Consider the following 21758-nt stretch of genomic DNA (forward strand, 5'->3'; position numbering starts at 1 on the left):
CCGCCAGACTCCTCTGCCCACGTGACTCTCCAGGCAAGAATACTGGAGTGGGTTGCCATTTCCTCCTCCTGCGGATCTTCCCCACCCAGGGATCGAACTCAGGCCTCCTGCATGGCAGGCAGGTTCTTTACCATGGAGCCCCCTGGGAAGTGTCTTTGAAGCGTTGGACACAGGAAAACCGCTTCTGGAACACACGAGCTAGGGACTCTGGCAAGGACCCTGAATTCAGGCAAGGGCACGCAGGGGGACAAGACAGTCATGGGTAACAGAAAAGAAACCACACCCAGTATCTCTTTTTCGGCTTTTTTATAAGCGATGGCACTGCGGGCTCGGGGGTCACATGTTCCATCACGCCTTGAAAACAGGGCGGGTGGCTGAAGCGAGTCTCCAGGTCCCCTGGTAATTGACAAGAGAGTCGTGTTCCTTTATGGACCGACGGGGATAACAGCCCGAGGATGGTGCCCGGGGCGGCGGGGTGGGGCGTGCAAATGGTGGTCAGGGGGAGGTGGGCTTTGGGGAACACGGAAGGGGGGCTGTCCTCCTCAGCGGCCCACTGGCTTCCATTCCTCTCTGATCTACCCCCAGACCCTCCCTGGCGAAGCATATGGACGCTGCAGGTAAAGAGGGAGGCAGAGCATCCCCGCCGGCCATGCTAGCGTCGGGGGGAGTTGAGGACTTGTAACCCGATGGGCAGACGCCTCCGGTTTTCAAAAGTCATCTCCTTCCCTGTTCCTGGGACACAAGGGGATCCCCCCACTGCTGCCCCCACCCCGCAGAGGAAACACTTGTTTTCACCAGGTTTGGACCACTCAACAGACTCATCTCTGCCCTCTGTGGAGCATCCAGAGTCTGTCTCTGTCCTCTGGGGGAACTAGAGTCCATCTCTCTTGTCTGGGACACCCAGAGTCCATCTTTCTTGTCTGTGGACCACCCAGAATCCGTTTCAGTCCTCTGGGACCACGCAGAGTCCGTCTCCCTTCTCTGGGACCACCCAGAGTTCGCCTCTGCCCTCTGGGGCGCACACACACCTCGCCCCCACCAAAGACCCCGCTGTCTCTCTTCTGCGCGATTCCCGCATTTGCAGCATCAGTGCGCCCACCCGCACTGGGGTGGCGGGGGCGTCAGTCCCGACAGCCAGCCGAGCATCCAGACAGGTACCGCCCACCGGGCCCCGGCCCGGGCCTACACGAAGCTGCCGTCCCTGACGCCGAAGAAGCCGGCCTGGGCCGCCTCGCCGGGCGCGAAGGCCTGCTCGTGGTCCAGGCCCCACTCGCCCTCGTCCTCGTCCTCCAGCTCGGCGTCGGCGCCGCCGCCGCCGCGCGCGTTCTCGTAAAGGAAGACCTGCTCGTCCACGTGCGCGGGGGCCAGGCGGTTGCGCTTGGCGCTCACCACCGTGGCGCAGGAGCCGAAGAGGCGCTCGGGGCCGACGCGCGTGGCCGCCACCGCCCAGTACTTCTGCAGCACCTTGGGCAGCACCGGGAAGAGCGCCAGGCGGTCCGACCACCACTTGAGCGGGTCCTCGTTGAGCCCCAGAGGCTTCTGCGACTTGAAATTGCTCAGCTCCTCCACCACCTGGGCATGCCACTCTTCCTGGTCCTCCACGCCGCCCGTGGGGCAGAAGATCTCGGCCAGCATGTCGTTGATGACGCTGGCCGGCGGCGGCGTGGGCGAGGGCGCCGGCTTCTTGGCCGGCGGCGGCTCCTCGGGCGGCGCGGCCGCCTTGTCCTCGGGCGCGCGGTAGGCGCCCTCTTTGAGCTTCTCCAGGAGGCCCTTGGCCTCCTCCAGCACGCGGTTCTCCACCTGCTGCCGCTCGAAGGTGGAGAGGAACGGCAGCCGCTTGTAGCGCGGGTCCAGGAAGGTGGCCACGTTGAGGAACAGGTCGATCTCGGGGCTCTCCTGATAGGTCTTGGCGAGCTCCTTGGCGATCACCTCCTTGGCCATGCTGATCTCCTTGGGGTCCGTCTCCTTGGGGTTGAGCGTCGTGTTCAGGAGCATGTGCAGCAGCGGCTTCACCATGCTGATGGTGGGGTACTTGGAGGCCGAGAGCATCTCGGCCACCTGCTTGAAGGGCTGCAGCAGCTCCACCAGGCCCTCGATGGTGGCCCACTCGGCGGCCTCCAGCATGAGATGGTGGTTGTTGGTGTCCTCCACCAGCACCCCGGCGATGGCGAACTGCTGCTCCTTGATCCGCTGCAGCATGCCCAGCGTGCTGCCCCACCAGGCCACGCGGTTGCTCAGCAGCATGCAGGGGGCCGCGTTCTGCTGCCGCTGCTTCTCGTGGAGCATGACCATGGCCACGGACGACTGCTGGAAGTAGGCCACCAGCTTGGCGCAGCGGCCCAGCAGCGCGCCCAGCTTGGGCAGCCGGAAGGCCTGGCGGATGGCCGCGTCGAAGGTGTGGCCGAGGCACGGCATATGCACCGGGATGTCGAGCAGCGAGCAGGCCTGCGCCAGGTCCTTGCCGCCGTCCGTGGTGGCGCCGAAGACCTTGGCGTGCACGCCCCACTCGATGAACGCCTCGTACAGGACGCGCGTGATGGTCTCGGCCGCGTTCTCCTCGGGCACCTCGAAGGTCTTGAGGCAGCGGGAGCCCACCGCCAGCCCGTGGGGGGCGGCGCGGCCCAGGAAGTGCGCCGACAGCGTCACGTAGGTGCGGTTCTGGGTCGGGCTGCGCCAGAGGTCGGTGGAGACGCCGCACCAGGCGGCGTCCGCCAGCTCCTTGAGCACCGCCTCGCGCACGGCGCCGTAGCGCTCGGGGATGGCCTTGCCGCAGAAGAACTTGCGGCTCGGCAGCTCGTAGCGCGGCTCGGCCGCCTTCAGCAGCGCCCTGAACGTGGGCTCATCCACGATGGAGGCCGGGTAGAGGCCCTCGCAGATGAGGCCCATGACGGCGGCGGTCAGCTCCTGCTGCCTGCGGCTCTCGTGGCCGTGCGCGCCGGCCTTGGCGGCCAGCGGCTCCGGCGCGCCGCCGGGCTGCGCGGGGTCCGGCTTCAGCTTGGAGAAGGCGCTGGCGAAGGCCTCGCGCATCTGCTCGGTGTTGCTCTTGACGAACTCGCAGAACTCGTCGGGGTGGTTCTTCTCCAGGTGGTAGGACAGGTTGGAGGTGTTGCCCGAGTAGGCGATCTGGGCCATGCAGATGCGGCAGTAGATCTTCTTCCACTGCAAGATGCAGCCCTCCGCGTTCGTGTCGAAGCCAAAGTACCGCCACACTTTGCTCTTGGCGCGCGGGTGCGCCACCAGCTTGAGGTCGCTCTGCCCGCCCTCCAGGCTCTTGCACTCCATCGCGCCGCCCCCGGCTGGGCCTCCGCTCATTCGGGACGACCTGCCGAGAAGCAGCAGAACAAAGAGCGTGAGAAGACGGCCCGGCTCCGCCCGGCCGGCGGGTGCGGGGAGCGGGGTGGCTCCAGAAACGAGGGCGTGCGCGCGCATGGAGGGCGCACGGCAGTGGGGACCACCCCGAGGCCGCTGCTCCAGCTGGTGGCAAAGCGGTGAGGCTCAATGTGAAAAGCGAGCGGCTGTTCCATCCACGTGCGTCGGAGACATGCATTTATTGATTGCTTTATTTATTTATTTTTTTTTTTTAGTGTTTCCATCCTCTTTGGACACGTCACGAAAGCTCTTTCCTCACCTGAGCTGGTGTATTACGTCCTGTTCTGGGAAATAAACCAGCCCGGCAAGCAAGCAGGTGGGTCTTTTCCCCAGGCAGACCCCACGGTTCCCAAACACCCCCTTGCCAGGCCAAGAGGAACCACATCCCCCCAACTCCTAAAGACTTCTGGTCAGGATGCAGGCGTGTCAAAGGCCACCAAGAAAAGAGGCTCAGATAAGAGGAGCACATATGGAGCTTCTCAAGCAGGCAGCGTGCGTCCCTCGTGGCTCACCAGGTGAAGCATCCGCCTGCAGTGTGGGAGACCCCTGGTTGGATGCCCAGGTCGGGAAGATCTCTTAGAGAAGGGATAGGCTGCCCACTCCAGCATTCTTGGGCTTCCCTGGCACCTCAGCGGGTAAAGAACCTGCCGGCAATGCTGGAGACCCCTGGGTGGGGAAGATCCGCTGGAAAAGGAATGGGTCACCCACTCCAGCATTCTGGCCTGGAGAATCCCGGGGACAGAGGAGCCTTGGTAGGCTGAGGTCCACGGGGTCGCCAAGAGTCAGACAGAACCGAGCGACTAAGAACAGCACACGCAGACATGAGGCTGGCACACCAGCATTCAAGATTTTTTTCAAATTTTATGTTTCTCAGTGACGCCTCTTTGACCACAATGAGGTATCACCTCACCCCTGTCAGAATGATTTTCATCAAAAAGAACACAAGGAACCCATGCCGACAAGGATGCGGGGGAAAGGGACCCCTTCCGACACTGCTGGTGGGAATGTAAAACAGTGCAGCCAATATGGAGAACAGCATGGACGTCCTTTTTAAAAATGAAAAACAGAACTGCCGCATGATCCTGCCGTCCCATTCCTGGGCATGATATCCAGACAAAGTTACAATTCAAAAAGATACACACACGTCAGTGTTCATTCCAACACTATTCAAGACAGACAAGACACGGAAGCAACCTGTGTCCATCAGCAGAGGAATGGATAAAGACGACGTGGTACATGGACACGATGGAATATTACACAGCCACGAAAAAGCATGAGCGAATACCATTTGCGCAACACGGATGGACCTAGAGATTATCATGCTCAGTGAAGTTAAGACCGAGGAAGACAAATAACTCTATGATTCTTAGTTATGCAGGCAATCCAATTTTTTTAAAAAAGTTTTAAAAACTAGTGAATATGGGGACTTTGCGGGTGGTCCAGTGGCTAAGACTCCAAGCTTCCAATGCAAGGTTCCATCCTTTGTCAGGGAACTGGATCCCCCATGTCACAACTGAAGATTCTGCATATTGCAACAAAGACACAAGGCAGTCAAATATATATATATATATGCCCGAAACTAGTGAAGATAACAAAAAAGAAGCAAACTCACAGATTTATAGAACAAACTAGTGGTGACCAGTGGGGAGAAGGAAACGGGGAGAGAAGATATAAGAAAAGGAGATTGAGAGGTACAAACTGTTATGTATAAAATAAGACACAAGAATATAGACAAGACAGGAAATACAGCCATTATTATATAATAAGCAAAAATCATGGCATCCGGTCCCATCACTTCACGGCAAACAGATGGGGAAACAGTGGAAAGAATGACAGACTTTATTTTCTTGGGCTCCAGAATCACCGCAGGTGGTGACTGCAGCCCTGAAATGAAAACACGCTTGCTCCTTGGAAGAAAAGTTATGACCAACCTAGACAGCAAATTACTTTGTCGACAAAGGTCCATCTAGTCAAAGCTACGGTTTTTCCAGCAGTCATGTATGAATGTGAGAGTTGGACCATAAAGAAAGTTGAACACCGAAGAATTGATGCTTTTGAACTGTGATGTTGGAGAAGACTCTTGAGAGTCCCTGGGATTGCAAGGAGATCCAACCAGTCCATCCTAAAGGAAATCAGTCCTGGGTGTCCACTGGAAGGACTGACACTGAAGCTGAAGCTGCAATAATTTGGTCATTGGATGTGAAGAGCCAACTCGTTGGAAAACACCCTGATGCTGGGAAAGATTGAACTGGGAGGAGAAAGTGACGACAGAGGATGACTTGGTTGGATGGCATCACCAACTCGACGGACATGAGTTTGAGCAAGCTCTGGGAGATGGTAAAGGATGGGAAAGCCTGGCGTGCTACAGTCTCCGAGGTCGCAAAGAGTCAGGCATTATTGAACAACAACGACATCAACGATAACTCAATGAAAAAATTAGAAAGAGGACTTTTGCACTTCACAGGCTCTATTTTTCTCCCCAGGTGCATCTGGGCATGGACGCCAGACTAGGGCAGGAAGGGAATTCTCCATCCCTGGAATGCCTCAGAATGCCCCCCGCCCCGTGGCCACAAACGCCTGGACCCTGAGAAGCCTCCGATCTCTGGTGCAGCGTCCCTGGCCTCTCAGAGCTCAGGTCCCCAGGCTCCCACTGCTGGCGATGCCCACACGTTCGGCTCCGAGGAGCTGCCAGTCAGAAGGCCGGGACACCCGAGAGGCGAGCTGAGTTTTCCTAGCAGGTGTCAGGGGACTTCCCTGCTGGTCCAGTGGTTAATGCTAATGCCAGTGGGAGCATGTCAGTCACCTATTTTATAGTTGGCAGCTCCACATCTATGTTATGCACGGCAGGGGGCGCAGGTTCGATCCCTGGGCGCGGAACTAGGATCCTGCATGCGGTCCAAAAGCAAACAAAGACTATATCAAGAAAAGAATTAAAGGTGTCTGTTACCCACAGACAGAAAACTCATGCTTACGAAAGCGGAAGGAGGAGAGATATATTAGGAGTTTGGGATTAACAGATGCACACGACTATACATAAAATAGATAACTCACAAGGACCTACGTACCATATACAACAGGAAACTATATTCATCTTGGGCTTCCCTGGTGGCTCAGCTGGTAAAGAATCTGCCTGCAGTGTGGGAGACCTGGGTTCGATCCCTGGGTTGGGAAGATCCCCTGGAGAAGGGAAAGGCTACCCACTCCAGCATTCTGGCCTGGAGAATCCCATGGGCTGGATAGTCCGTGGGGTCGCAGAGTGGGACACAACTAAGCAACTCTCACTTTCCGACTATATATAAAATAGATGAATAACAGGGACCTAGTTACCATATATAACAGGAAACTATATTCATTATATGATTATATATCCAGATAACTATATAATATACTACTATCATCTTGCTGTAATGGGAAAGAATATGAAAATGTATGTGTGTGCCGAACTGAATCACTTTGATGTACATCTGAACCTAACACACTCCTGTAAATCAAATATATATCAATTATTTTAAAATTTTTTCAATTGAAAAAAAAAAGGTGTCTGTTAAATCTGCAAGCTTTCAATCGCCTGTTATCGTTTGGGCGCTCAGTCATGTCCGACTCTTTGCGACCCCATGGACTACAGCACGCCAGGCTTCCCTGTCCTTCACCACCTCCCCGAGTTTGTTCAATCTACCATGCAGCGCCCACAGTTAAATCACAAACCGCAGCCACCAGGCATTTTCTGAGCGTGGGCGCAACTGTTCAAAACTCAGTAACGACAGAGGGTTGAAAAAGCAGCCTCCACTCAAAATGCATGTCCGCCCAGAACCACAGAAGATGACGTGATATGGAAGCAAGGTCTCTGCAGAGGTGATGGAGTGAAGGGTCTGAGATGAGGTCCTCTTGGACGAGGGTGGCCTTAAACCCAAGGATAAGGCACACAAGAGGGGAGACACGGACGCAGAGGAGAAGCCACGTGGAAACGGAGGCGGAGACGGGAGGGAGGCGGCCACCAGCCCAGGGACAGAAGCCTGGAGCCCCCGGAAGCTGGAAGAAGCAGGGAGGACCCTCCCCTGGAGCCTCTGGATGGAGCTCAGCCCTGGGACACCCGGACCTCAGACGTCTGGTCCCCAGAAAGAGACAGGATGCCTTCGTGTGATTTCAAGTGCTTTGCTCCAGCCAGAGGGCTCAGAGGTGGGGGCTCCGGGGGTGGCGATCCAACAGGGCTAGGACTCAGAGAGAGAGGAGAGACCCCGGGATCACAGCTCCTGCAGCTGGGCGAGGAGTGGGGGGTGCCTGGGCGTGGGAGAGGGGGTCCCCTAAAGCGAGGGGACCCTCGCAGTGGCCACCACAGCTGGGCTCTGGAATGGAGCTCTCCCGTCCTACACGGGCAATGCAATTCACTCTCATCGGCCTTTCCTACTACTTCATGATTGGCATCACGATGACGGATCGGTGCTGTTTGGCTGCGGGTGGTCTGAGGATGGTCCTGCAGGAAGCATCGTGACAAGTGGCCTAAGGAGGCGCCGCCCTTGGGGGGTCTCCCCCTTGCAGTTCCACAACAACTGGGCAAATGATGGCCGGATTCCCCGAGGCCCCCGAGTAAGACGGGGACTCGGGAAGACGGTTTGTTTGGGCTTTTTTCCACTCTGCTTTTTTAGCTGACGTTTCTCTGAGGTCAGCGATGCTGAGCATCTTTTCAAGTATCTGTCGCCCACCCGTCTGTCTTCCTGGCAGAAATGTCAGCTTTAAATACCCATTGAGATCTTCTGGCTGTTTTTAATTGGGTTGCATGCTAAGTCGCTTCAGCCGTGTCTGACTCTCTGCGACCCCACAGACTGCAGCCCGCCAGGCTCCTCTGTCCATGGGATTCTCCAGGCAAGAATACCGGGATGGGTTGCCATGTCCTTCTCCAGGGGATCTTCCCGACCCAGGGATCGAACCTGCATCTCTTACGTCTCCTGCGGTGCCAGGCGGGTTCTTTACCACCGAGTCAGCTGGGAGGCCCAAATAATTGGGTGATTTGGGGGGCTTTTTTATGTTCGATTGTATGAGCTGTTTATGTTATTTTGGATGAAAACCCCGCATCAAGTAATGCACGCGTGCTCAATTGCTAACTCATGTTTGACTCTTTGCAACCCCACAGACTGTAGCCTGCCAGGCTCCTCTGTCCATGGGATTCTCCAGGCAAAAATACTAGAGTGGGTTGCCATGCCCTCCTCCAGGGGACCTTCCCGACCCAGGGATCGAACCCAGGTCTCCTGTATCTCCCGCAATGCAGACAGATTCTTTACCCCGAGCCGCCTGGGAAGCCCGTTATCAGTCACATTATTTGTTAAGTACTTCCCCCCCTTCCACTGGCTGTCCTTTTGTTTTGTCCAAGGTTCCCTTTACTCTGCAAAAAACCTTTTATGTTTAATTAGATGCCATTTGGTTATTTCTGCTTTTATTTCCCTTCCCGCCACAGACAGAACCAAAAAGGTACCGCTCAGAAGTTAAGTCAAATTGCTGTCTGCCTATGCTTTCTGCTGAGAGTTTTATGGTTTTGAGAGTCTTACATTTAGGTCTTCAATTCCTTTTGAGATTTTGGAGGGTTTTTTTTTTCTTTGGCTGCCCTGGGTCTTCACTGCTGCATGACAGCTTTCTCTTGTCGTGGTGACTGGGAGCTGGTGTCTAGCTGCGGCACGTGGGCTTACATCCCACACGGCGTGATTCCCAGACCAGGGATCGAACTGGTATCCCCCGCACAGCAAGGCAGATTTTTAACCAGTGGGCCATCAGCGAAGCCCCTAGAGGTCATTTCTGCATATGGCGTCAGCGAATATTCCGCTTCCATTCTTTTCTGTGTGGCTGTCCAATCGCGTGTGATGGGCTGGAGCGTTATACACTGAACACAGCGGGGCAGAGCGATACCTGGACGGTCCCCGGCCGCTTTCAGAGTCAGGAATGAAGGTTCTGTCCAAGCCGAGAGCCTCTCACAGGGGAACCCTAGCATCTCTGGCGGTGGGGTGGGCGGGGGGTAGGGTGGACCACGGCCAAGATGCCAGCTGGGGCCCGGGGAGGTCTTGCCTTGGCTCACAGCAGTGGCACCGGCCAGATCGTCCACAAACACAACAGCCGTGTCCCGAGACGAGCAATGAAGTCACCAAGTGAAGGGCCAGCATCACTCTGCTCCACCAGGACTTCCAGAAACCGGCAAGAACCGAAAACAGCCACCACGCTCCCTGATCTGGTGTTTGGGGAGAATGTAGTTGTTTTTTGTTGGGTGAAAAGAAAAAAAAAAACACACACACATGACTGGGAGTAACATATAAGCAGCTTGTTATTTTTTCTTGGGTTGAAAAAAAAATGTTACTAGGGAGTGCATGTAAGTGGTTTGTGATTTTTCGCTGGGTAAGAGGCAGAAAAATTAAAATGTTGGGCTTCCCAGGTGACTCACTGGTAACGAACCCTCCTGCTAATGCAGAAGACATGGGATCGATTCCTGGGTCGGGAAGATTCCCCTGGAGGAGGAAACGGCAAGCCACTCCAGGATTCTTGCCTGGAGAATCCCATGGACAGAGGAGCCTGGCGGGCTGCAGTCCACAGGGTCACAAAGAGCTGGTTATGACTCAGCAACTAAACAACAGCAACTAAGAAATGCTACTGGGAGTAACACGTCAGTGTCTTGTGAACGTGATCTGAAATACATGTTATAGATTTCCGTGCTAACGCTTTCAAGTTTTTTTCAGTGACTGCATGTGAATGTCGGCTCCTCATTCCTCTGCAGGATGGCATCTTATAACATGCTAGAATAATAAAGGAGGTCTCCGTAACATTGAGTAGTACTGTTTCTCCTACATTCCAAAAAAAAAAAAAAAAGAAACCAACTGTGGCCCCTCCCTGGGAGAAAACTGTATTTCCCGATAAAAGATAAAAAACATAACCACAATACCATGACCACAGCTGAGCAACTGTAAGAAGAATTTCTCAACATCGCCAAAAAAATTTTTAATTTGTTTTAACTTTATTAACGTGTAACTGAATAGGATCCATATAGATAGGCAAAAAGCCACATAAACCAAAGCTCTTGGGGGGAGGGGGAGTCCTCATTTCTTTTCAAGACTGAAAAAGAGCCAAAGATCAACCAAATTATGGTTTTGCCTCCCTGGAGGCAGCTCCCAACTGTGTATATGTACGCAAAACCAACCAGATGCTACTTCCTCTTGACAGACTTTTTTTAAAAAATCCTACAGTTTGAAAACTAGAATCCTCCCTAAAATGGCTTCGTAAACGGGCCAGCTGACCTCTGTTCTTGAGCTGGACAGTCAGTCCATCAGCAGAAGTCCATTTTCCAGACCAAAGTCCATTTTCCAGATCAGAAGGCCTGACTCCTATTTGCAACAGAACTGTTTTTGGATTTTTTTTAATTTTTTGTGGTTATTGTTCATCATGAATTTGGTTTTTTTTTTTGCATCTTTTTTTTTTTTTTTTTTTTTAAATTTGGGGGCCTGCCTAAGGCATGGAAGAGCTTAGTTCCCCAACTGTAGATGGAACCTGAGCCCCCTGCAGTGGAAGCAAGGAGCCTTAACCGTGGGACCCCCAGGGGAGTCCCTGAAACAGAATTCTTAGGGGAAAGTCTGCATGGTACCTTTATTTTCTTGGGCTCCAAAATCACCACAAACGGTGACTGCAGCCATGAAATTAAGAGACTCTTGCTCCTTGGAAGAAAAGCTATGACCAAACTAGACTGTGTATTAAAAAGCAAAGACATCACTTTGCTGACAAAGGTCCGTCTAGTCGAAGCTGTGGTTTGACTAATGAATTGATGCTTTTGATCTGTGCTGTTGGAGAGGACTCTTGAGAGTCCCTCGAACTGCAAGGAGATCCAACCAGTCCATCCTGAAGGAGATCAGTCCTGAATATTCATTGGAAGGACTAATGTTGAAGCTGAAACTCCAACAGTTTGGCCACCTGATGCAAAGTGTCGACTCACTGGAAAAGACCCCGATGCTGGGAAAGATTGAGGGCAGGAGGACAGGGGGACGACAGAGGATGAGATGGTTGGATGGCATCACCGACTCAGCGGACAAGAGTTTGAGTAAACTCCAGGAGCTGGTGATGGACAGGGAGGCCCGGTGTGCTGTGGTCCATGGGATGACAGACTCGGACATGACTTAGCAACTGAACAACAAGAAGTCGTAACAGACAATCACCATGGAGAATGTGGAAGTCAGGCTCTATTAGAGGAATTCTTCATTCGCCCACATACGTCTCCAGACACGCATGAACCTCCAACCGCCAAGCGTTTCTCACGCTCCTGTCTGTAGTCATACGTTTTAAGAAAAGGTCCCCTTCAGGAGTCAGCTCCTTTTTCAAGCATCTTATTCCACCTTTTCACAGAATCCCCGGGCATGCACGCCGCACGCCTGCCCCAGCAAATAAAACGTTCAGGGCCATGAACACTTCCAAAGGGACGGTTATAAACGTGGGAGAGAAACCTCCATCGTATCAGTCACGCCGGTAGGAGTTATTCCAGTGCAATGAATATGTATGTGCTGCCAGTTTTGCCCCACGAAAAAGACGCGAAACAGCTCACCTCCAGAAAACTCCACGTTTGCCCAAGCAAGCCCCCGTTGAAGGGCTGAGACGATTCCCAGGCAGACTCAGCAGATATTCATTACCTGACGTGCAAATGTTAGCAACGCGCATAAGCAAGGAAGTCTTAAATCTGACGTGCGATCTGACCTCTCCAGGTGGGTGATCAGAGACCAGAGCGGGAGCCGAGACACGGGCGCGGAGAACGGAGTTGTGAACACACAACGGGGAAGGAGACGGTGGGACGAATTGAGAGACGAGCGTTGACACATATGCACACACGACCACGAGTGAAACAGACGGCTGGTGGGAATCTGCTCTGTAGCACAGAGGGCCAGCTCGGGGCTCTGGGATGACCCGGAGGGGTGGATGTGGGTGGGAGGGAGGCTCGAGAGGGAGGGGACAGATGTAAACCTATAGCCGATTCAAGCTGGCTTAAAACTCAACAGTCAAAAAAAAAAAAAAACTAAGATCATGGCATTGGGTCCCGTCACTTCACGGCAAATAGATGGGGAAACAGGGGAAATAGTGGCAGACTTTATTTTCTGGGGCTCCAACATCACTGCAGATGGTGACTTGCAGCCATGAAATTAAAAGACGCTTGGTCCTTGCAGGACCAACCTAGACAGTATATTAAAAAGCAGAGACATTACTTTGCCAACAAAGGTATGTCTAGTGAAAGTTGTGGTTTTTCCTGTAGTCTTGTATGGATGTGAGAGTTGGGCCATAAAGAAAGCTGAGCGCTGAAGAATTGATGCTTTTGAACTGTGGTTTGGAGAAGACTCTTGAGAGTCCCTTGGACTGCAAGGAGATCCAACCAGTCCATCCTAAAGGAGATCAGTCCTGAATAATCATTGGAAGGACTGATGCTGAAACTGAAACTCCAACACTTTGGCCTCCTGACGCTAACTCATTGGAAAAGACCCTGATGCTGGGAAAGACTGAAGGCAGGAGACGAGGGGATGACAGAGGATGGGATGGTTGGATGGTGTCATGGACTCGATGGACATGAGTTTGAGTAAACACCAGGAGCTGGTGATGGGCAGGGAAGCCTGGCGTGCCGCAGTCCATGAGGTTGCAAGAGCTGAACAAGACTGAGTGAATAAACTGCTAGCTGATTCACAGTATTTTACAGCAGAAAGCAAGAGAACACTATAGAAAAATTATCATTCAATTCATAAATTTTTTTTTTAAAAAAGGCCTTTCAAAATACCAAATGCACTTCAGCAATCACTGCCATGGTTTGTCGTTATCACTTTAAAATATATAAATAAGAAAGTAATTCTGTCACTGAGACCACGGTCGCTCTGCTCTCCACACCACAGGCCAGTGAATCCGAGAGACAAACTGTTGAGGCAAGAAAGAGACTTTAATCACGGAGCCTGCAGACCGAGAACACGGCAGACTAGCGCCTCAAAGTAAGTATCTTATTGGGGTCTGGATGCCAGGTTCTTGTATAGATCTGAGAGAAAGAAGCAACGCAGAACTGAAATCAAAAGGAGAGAGGGAGAGACAGTGTGGAAGTCAAGTCAAAGGATCTTGAGTCTTGCAAAACATCTCCCATGAAATGTCCAGCCTTCCTCAGGGGTGTGTTAATCTCATCTATTCACAGGTGGGCAGGGACAAACTATCTCTCCAGAGCTAAATAAATGCACTTTAAGTGAAAGTCGCTCAGCCGTTCAGGACTCTTTTCCGACCCCATGGACTGTACAGTCCATGGACTTCTCCAGGCCAAGATACTGGGGTGGGTAAGCCTTTCCCTTCTCTAGGAGATCTTCCCGGAGAAGGGCATGGCAACCCACTCCAGTATTCCTGCCTGGAAAACCCCATGGACAGAGGTGCCTGATGGGTTATCCAGTCCATGGGGTCACAGAGAGTCAGACAGGGCTGAGCGACTTTCTTCTTTTCTTCCTCTATAATAATAAAAAGCAAGTCAAAGAAACAGCTTCCAACATGGAGTCAGAATGGTTGACTTCCTCCCTGCAGTACTTCCACACTAATCATTTTATACTTTGTACACATTTATATAGACTATACATACTATTAAAAAAGAAAACATCTGATGCTTAAAGGCAAAAAACCAGGACTTCCCTGGTGGACCAATGGTTAAGATTAGGCCTTTCAATACCAGGTTCAATCCCGGGTGGGGTTGCTAAGTTCCCTTATGACTCAGTAATCAAAAAAAACCCAGAAACATAAAAACAGAAGCAACACGGTCACAAATTCAATAAAGACTTTAGAACCAAAACAAAAAAACCCCAGCTATTCTGCATCAGAACTGGGCCTCTGGGTTACAGTTTATCTAGCTGCATACCTGGGCAAAGTTCAATGTCTGACCTGCCAGGCTCCTCCGTCCATGGGATTCTCCAGGCCAGAATACTGGAGTGGGTGGCCATTCCCTTCTCCGGGGGATCTTCCCCACCCAGGGATCGAACCCGGGTATCCCGCGTTGCAGGCAGAGTGTTTACTGTCTGAGGCAGCAGGGAAGCCCAGAAGCTCCCCTGGGTGCTCTGCAATTTAGGGCCCAGCTGGGGGCAAACGTGGGACAGCTCTTCACAGCCATCCACCGTTTACAAGTCAGCCCAAGATGTCAAAGCGGTTCTCTGCCCTCCCCTCTGCCTGCCTCTGCAGTCTTTTCCAGTCATCCTCGATGTTCTTTTTAAAAAAGCACCAAAACACAGTGTATCAGAAAGCGAAACGCTTAGCTCCCATAAAGCTGGAAGATGTATCTCCCTGGGTGAAGACCCCAGAGAGGGTAGAAAAACAAGTACTTGTGCTCAAGCTGCAGGTGAGCAAGGTTTGGGCCCTGCTGCGCCTTCGTGGGGGGTGATGGAGGCCCTGGAAGGCATTTTCACAAGCATACTAAGAGCCTCTTTGGCTGTTTTTCCACCCCAGTCTCCCGGGGGGTGGTCAGGGGCGTTGCCCACAGGCTGCCCGGGGGTGCCACGCCAACACCCTTGAAAACACAGTTGGACTTGAGAATCTCTCTCTCCTCTTAGGCCAGACGATAAAGAGATTCGTTACAAGGTAACAGGGGACCACGCTTCCCAGAGAACACTCGGTTTCCGAAAGTAGCTCCTTTTCACCTAAAAAAATTCACATGTCCTTTACGGCTCACAGACCCTCGAGTTATTTGGATACCCTGCAGTTCAAGAGCAGACACAAACAACACCGGCTTCCTCGATCCAAGTCCTGAGAATACCGAGGTGACCAGACACAGCCGGAGACCCCCCCCAGATTGGTGGGGGCGGGGGTCCCTAATATGCGTGAAAACACGAACGGGTCCCCAAACCGCCAAGTTTGGGCCCAAGGCTCCGCGCAGGTGGTGCAGGCCGGAGAAACCAGAGGCCACTAAACGGAAGCCCCCTCTCCAGGGCTCCTAGAAGCCGCCCCCGGCTCCTTGGCGCGCCCCCGGCTCCAGTCCCCGCAAACCCGGGCAGGCCCCGTCCTAGTGCAGCCTGCGCGGGGCCGGGATCTCGGGCGCCCCCCGCCTCCCTCCGGGATGCGGGTCTGCAGAGCGCAGGGACCCCGGCGAGGGAGGGGGGTCCCGCCGCAGTTGGGGCGCGCACGGATCCCCTGGAGAGACCCCAGCCTCCGGGGCGCTGGGGAAGGCGCGCCTTCCCCCCAAGCCACCCCCGCAGGCCGCCCGGCCCTGCTTCCGGGAGCGCCCGACGCGCCCGCCTCCCCGCGCCCACTCCCAGCTCCGCCCCAAACCTGGGGGTCCCCTCCACGGGCGGAGGGCGCGCCCCGGGCTCGGCGGCGCGGCCCCCGGACAGCCCCCCGCAGCTCCGCCCGGCCCGCGCGGCCCGGCCCTCGCCGCCTCCCCGGGCCCCTCCCGGCCGCTGACCTGGCTCCACGAAGCCCCGGACGCACCGGCGCAGCAGCTGCGCCAGGACCAGCGCCGCGCCCACCGCGTACACCCGCAGGGCCGCCCGCGCCGCGGACAAAGGCGACATGGCTGCCCCCGCCGCCGCCGCCGCCGCCGCTTCCGCGGGCCTCGGAGCCCCGGGCCGGACGGCGGAAACGCGCCCGCGCCGGCCCGCCCCGCGCCCCGCCCGCGCCCCGCCCCGCGCGCGCCCCCAGCCGCTCCTGCGCGCGCCCCCAGGCCCTCCTGCGCGCGCCCCCGACTCCCGTCCCGCGCGCGCCCCCAGGCCCTCCTGCGCGCGCCCCCAGCCCCTCCCGGACCCCAGTCCGACCCGGGGGGCGAGCACCCCCGCCCCGAACAGGGACCCCGGAACCCCCGCCGCGGGTCATAGACCCCAGGGACCCCTGGCCTGACCCCAGGACGCTCCTCCTCGGATCTTGCACCCTAGGGACCCCCGCCTGGTCTCGAGGACCCCCCCATCATAGACACCAGGGACCCCCACCCTGACTCCAGGACCACCACAGCCCCCAGGATCATGGACCCTAGGGACTCCCTCCCAGACCTGGGGACCCCCACTCCCGGATCATAGACGCCAGGGACCCCTGACCAGACCCTGGGACCCCCTCCAATCATGGACCCCAGTCCAGGCCAGAAACCCCCTCATACATGTCCACTGTCTGGACCACAGTCTCCAGTCTCTCTCACACACACACACACACACACACACACACACACACACACACCCCTGTCTGGAACACAGTCCCCAGGGACACACACACACACACACACACACACACACACACACACACACACACACACCCTGTCTGGAACACAGTCCCCAGGGACACACACACACACACACACACACACACACACACACACACACCCCTGTCTGGAACACAGTCCCCAGGGACACACACACACACACACACACACACACACACACGAACACGCACACATCCCTGTCTGGACCACAGTCCCCAGGGACACAGCCCCTGAGGTCCCAAAGCCCTTTCACCCCCGGGACGATACTCAGACCCCCAGGACTCCGTCTGGGGACGTGGACCCAACCCCGACCTTGGACTCCCGTCCCAGGGCCCCTCTCCCGGCCCGCAGACCCCAAGAGCCTAACCTGGACCGCAAACCGTCCATTCTGACCACGGACTCCTGATACACTATCCGCACCCCTGCCCACCTCCAGCCCAGAACTCACAACCTCCCACAGACTGGAGAATCCTGCCCGGATGGTGGGACCCCCTCCCAGCCCACCCAGACAGGACGTGGAATCCCAGCTGGGACTCTCCGGGAGCTGCGGCACCCCACCTAGACTTTCACCATATCCCCACCCAGATCACAGCTGGGACCGCCCCCTCTGCACAACTCCCCCTAACCCAGACCCCCAAGGAGACCACACACAGACCCCTACCCACAATCTTACAGAAACTCTAGCCTGGCAACTCCAGAGGACGAGACGGTTGGATGGCATCACCGACTCGATGGACATGAGTTTGGGCGAACTCTGGGAGTTGGTGATGGACAGGGAGGCCTGGCGTGCTGCCGTCCATGGGGTGGCAGAGAGTCAGACACGACTGGGTGACTGAACGGCAACAATAAATGACCCCACGTGGACCAAGCCCAACCAACACCAATATCTGATCCATCTCACTGCCCTGTGGGTGAGAAGTCTCACCCGTGATTCCGGGCTCGAGGTCTAACACGGTCAAAGCGGAGCCGTCTACCCACTGGGCTCCCCGGCAGTGTCGTGGAAGAGCCTGTTTCGGAGCTTGTGCGGGTTGACGGATGGCAGGACCCACTTCCCTGTGGCTGTAAGGCTGAATTCCCTGCTTCTGAACTGGTGGTCAGCGGTGGGGAGGGAAGGGGGCCCTGTCTCTGGTCCGAGCATCCCACCCTCAGCATCTCCAGCGTCCCTCCTGCCTTCCCTTCTCTCCCGCTCCAGCCCAATAACGTCCTCTGCTTTTGAAGGCTCGTGGGATTAGAGTGGACCCACCCGGCTAATCCAGGATCATCTCCCTATTTTCAGCTCCAAAACCTGGAGAAGGGAAAGGCTACCCACTCCAGTAGTCTTGGGCTTCCCTTGTGGCTCGGCTGGTAACGAATCCACCTGCAATGCGGGAGACCTGGGTTCGATCCCTGCATTCGGAAGATTCCCCTGGAGAAGGGAAAGGCTACCCACTCCAGTATTCTGGCCTGGAGAATTCCATGGACTGTATTAGTCCCTGGGAGGGTGTTGCAAAGAGTCAGACACGACTGAGTGACTTTCACTTTCACTTTTTAACCTTAGTTCTATCTGTAAGGTCCCTTGGGCTTCCCTCGTGGCTCAGCGGTAAAAAATCCACCGGCCCGTGCAGGAGACGTGGGTTCGATCTCTGGGTCAGGAAGATCCCCTGGAGGAGGGCATGGCAACCCACTCCAGCATCCTTGTCTGGAGAATCCCACGGACAGAGGTGCCTCGTGGACTACAGTGCATGGGGTCGCAAAGAGTCAGGCACGACTGAATGTCTAAACAGCAACAGGGTAATCAATAACCCAGGACAGAGGAAGTCACGCCGGGTTGTCTTTCTTGCGACCTGCTACCTTAAGAGGTGAGAGGGTCCCAGGGAAACACTCTTCTCCTAGTGAAAGGGTTAGCTGTCATTTGGGGGGGTTCTCCAAAGAGCTCTGGAATCACAGTCCTGAATGTCAGCACAGAGGAGAATTCAGTGAGAGCAAAGTGATGGATACGAAATGATTTATTAGAATAGGACGCCTGTGAGTCTAACAAGCAGGTGGGTTTTCCAGGGTGCCGGACCCTGCGAACTTACTGAGCTGTATGCTTAAGCCGCTCAGTCATTTCCGACGCTACGACCCCACGGACTGTAGCCTCGCCAGGCTCCTCTGTCCGTGGGATTCTCCAGGCAAGAAACACTGGAGTGGGTTGCCATGCCCTGCTCCAGTTAACTCACAGAAGTCTCACGTATTTTTTCTACTTACAATACCCTCGTGGAATTAACTATTTAATCACCTACTTTGTCCCTTTTTCATTGTTGTTCAGTCGCTCAGACGTGTCCGACCCTTTGCGACCCCGTGGACCGCGGCACACCCGGCCTCCCTGTCCATCACCTACTCCCGGAGCTTGCTCAAACTCATGTGCATCGAGTCGGTGATGCCATCCAACCATCTCATCCTCTGCCCTCCGCTTCTCCTCCCGCCCTCAATCTTTCCCAGCCTCAGGGTCTTTTCCAGTGAGCTGGCTCTTTGCATCAGGTGGCCAAATGTGTCCCTAGCTGGCGTTCGGAGGAGGCTTGTCAGTGTTCGGGAGGAGCATCAGGGCTCTCCTCCCAACACAGAGAGTATCTTGGCGTTTCCCACCAGGACTCTGTGTCGATTGCGTCCCCAAGGAACTCCTTAGAGAACTGCTTACAACACTTCAGACTAGGGGCGTCGTCAAGCTGTTGGGTGTGGTTTTGCTTTTTTATTTTATTTTATTTTTTTGGCATTTTGCAGTACTTCTTTCTAGAAGCAGCTGTGAAGACTGTCAATGGCCTTTGTGGGCGTGCAACGCGGTATTGTGTGTAAGTCTGAGGGGAAGGCGCGAGAGAGGGCGTCTTTAAAATATGCTTCTATATTTGCCGCCCTGTTTTATCTCCTGCTTTTGTGTCTCGCAGGACAAAGAAGGCAGGTGCAGCTAGCTGGCTGGGTTCGTTCCCCAGGGTGGGCTGTTCCCCGAGATTCCTTGTCTGGGTAGCCTCGGATGCCCCCAGACACCACGTCAGGGGTCTCTGCCACCTGTTCATTTCAAGCACGTGTTCAAAAGCCAGCGATGGTTCCACGCGTCAGTTTTGTCCTCACTGTGTTTTCCAAAGTTCACATTTGTGGCTTCTCTCTCTTTTTTTTTTAATGGAAGTCGTATGATTCCTAACAAGCCCCTTTCCACTACAGCTGGGTTTATGTTAATAGACTTTTTTTTTTTTTTCCTGTCTGCACTTAAAGGCTCGTCAAGTTCCCTGGACAGGGATTGAAGCACGTCCACCACACCGACAGGGCAGACTCCTAACCAGTGGACCGCCAGGGAAGACCCCAAAGTTGAGGATGTTTATTGCAATCCGGCTGTCCCTCTTAAAAGCCATTACAAAAAAAAGAAAAACAGTTCAGAAAAGTAAAATGCAGGGAAGATACGCCTTTACATACTTACATGTTCAGTGTATAGACTGTGGGTTTTAGTCATTTCGGGCGTGTCCGACTCTTTGCGACCCCATGGACTGCAGCCCACCAGCCTCCTCTGGATCCGTGGGATTCTCCAGGCAGAGACACTGGATCGGGTTGCCATGCCCTCCTCCAGGGGATCTTCCCCACCTCGGGGATTGAACCCTTATCTCCTACATCTCCTGCATTGCAGGCAGATTCTTTACCAGTGACTCACCCGGGAAGCCCACACTCATGTAGGAAGGCTGAACAAATCTCCTCGTTAGTGGACATTATATTTAAAAAATAAAAATAATCTAAGCCATGTTCCTTACTTAAAAAGAAAGTAAAGATGGTTACGCAGTTGAGAAAACACGTGGGCAGCCAACAGCGTCTATGCTGAAATGCACAGGAGAGGAAGCGGTAAGTGAACCATTTCTGGGTAGCATGGGAGGTCCCTGGGGAGTATTACCGGACCCATCCTTTGTCTGTGTCTCCCGGGACACACAGGGCCCACAGCTATCGAAAGGCAATAATAAAATGCATCCTCTGGATTATTGAGGAATCTGATGGTTCAAATCTCAGGAGCCGTGATTTTGATCGTTACCGAACTTTTACACGTTCCTTCCTTCCTTCAGCAAGGATGACTTAGTGCCAGAGGGACCCAGAGTTTCTGCTGGACCCCAGAACGATTATGAGCATTTCATTTCAGCTGCTCAGTCGTGTCCGACTCTTTGCAACCCCATGGACTGCAGCACGCCAGGCTTCCCTGTTCTTCACCATCTCCCGGAGTCCCCCCAAACCCATGTCCATGGAGTCGGTGATGCCATCCAACCATCTCATCCTCTGTTGTCCCCTTCTCCTCCTGCCCTCAATCTTTCCCAGCATCAGGGGCTTTTCCAGTGAGTCAGCTCTTTTGGATCAGGTGGCCACAGCATTGGAGCTTCAGCTTCAGCATCTAAGCTCATTTGTTCCCAGATGCCATGGACTCCAGTTGACTCCAAGGATTGCATCGGTTTTAGAAAGATACATTGGCATCTGTTCTCAGGCCTTTGTCCAAACACATTGTTAGAAAGTAAGCATTTTTCCTCTTTGGATTCCTACACTAAAAAAAAAAAAAAAACAACTTGGAAACAAATAGCAAGGGTGGTTGTCAGATAGTATAAGAGTACTTCCTGCCACTGAGTGTTGAACTTAAAAATGGTTAAAATGGGGACGTCCCTGGCGGTCTCGTGGTTGAGACTTCACCTTCTAATGAAGGAGGTGGCGGGTTCAATGTCTGGTCAGGGAGCTAGGATCCCACACACCTCGGGGCCAAAGCCCCAGAACATTAAACAGAAGCAGTATCGTAACACGTTCAGCAAAGACTTTAAAAATGGTGCACATAAAAAAACTTTAAAAAGTGGTTAAAAGGACAAAATTATATTATTTTTCTTGACTGTGTATATAAATAAAAATCTTTGTGATAATATGCATAATGTTATAAATGTATATTGTTATAAATATATAATATGTACAATGTAAATATATTTATAATATAAAATATAATGTGTATAATGTAAATATATTTATAATATAAATACATAATAAATATAATGTAAATATACTTAAAATATACATATATAATTAACACAATGCAAGTATATTTATAATATACATATATAATATATAATGTAAAGATATTTATAACAAATATATAATATATATTTATAACATCATGTATATTATTGCAATAAAAACTTTTTTGCTATTGATTCTCAATAGGTGGTGTTATACTTTTTAC

The 21758-nt window shown here is 53.6% G+C and overlaps 2 protein-coding genes and 1 non-coding gene across 3 annotated transcripts in view; 1 reads left to right on the top strand and 2 right to left on the bottom strand.

The window, feature by feature from the left end:
* DHRSX (dehydrogenase/reductase X-linked) overlaps positions 1-15908 on the bottom strand; it is a 143255-nt gene extending 127347 nt beyond the window's left edge. The window contains exon 1 of the mRNA XM_065914889.1: positions 15776-15908. Coding sequence (XP_065770961.1) covers positions 15776-15884 — 109 coding nt within the window. The 5' untranslated portion in view covers positions 15885-15908. The remainder of the gene's footprint in view (positions 1-15775) is intronic.
* Positions 1043-15908, bottom strand: ZBED1 (zinc finger BED-type containing 1). The gene is made up of 2 exons (XM_065914887.1): positions 15776-15908; positions 1043-3322 (listed from the first exon to the last, which is right to left on the bottom strand). Exon 2 carries the CDS (start codon positions 3310-3312, stop codon positions 1183-1185), a length of 2130 nt encoding a protein of 709 aa, XP_065770959.1. The 5' UTR covers positions 3313-3322; positions 15776-15908; the 3' UTR covers positions 1043-1182.
* On the top strand, positions 10086-10195 carry LOC136154990 (small nucleolar RNA U109). The gene has a single exon (XR_010660683.1). It is a non-coding gene; the product is annotated as a small nucleolar RNA U109 (small nucleolar RNA).
* Positions 15909-21758: the final 5850 nt, after the last annotated feature.

The sequence above is a fragment of the Muntiacus reevesi genome, chromosome X (assembly GCF_963930625.1).
Source record: "Muntiacus reevesi chromosome X, mMunRee1.1, whole genome shotgun sequence".
Lineage (NCBI taxonomy): Eukaryota > Metazoa > Chordata > Mammalia > Artiodactyla > Cervidae > Muntiacus > Muntiacus reevesi.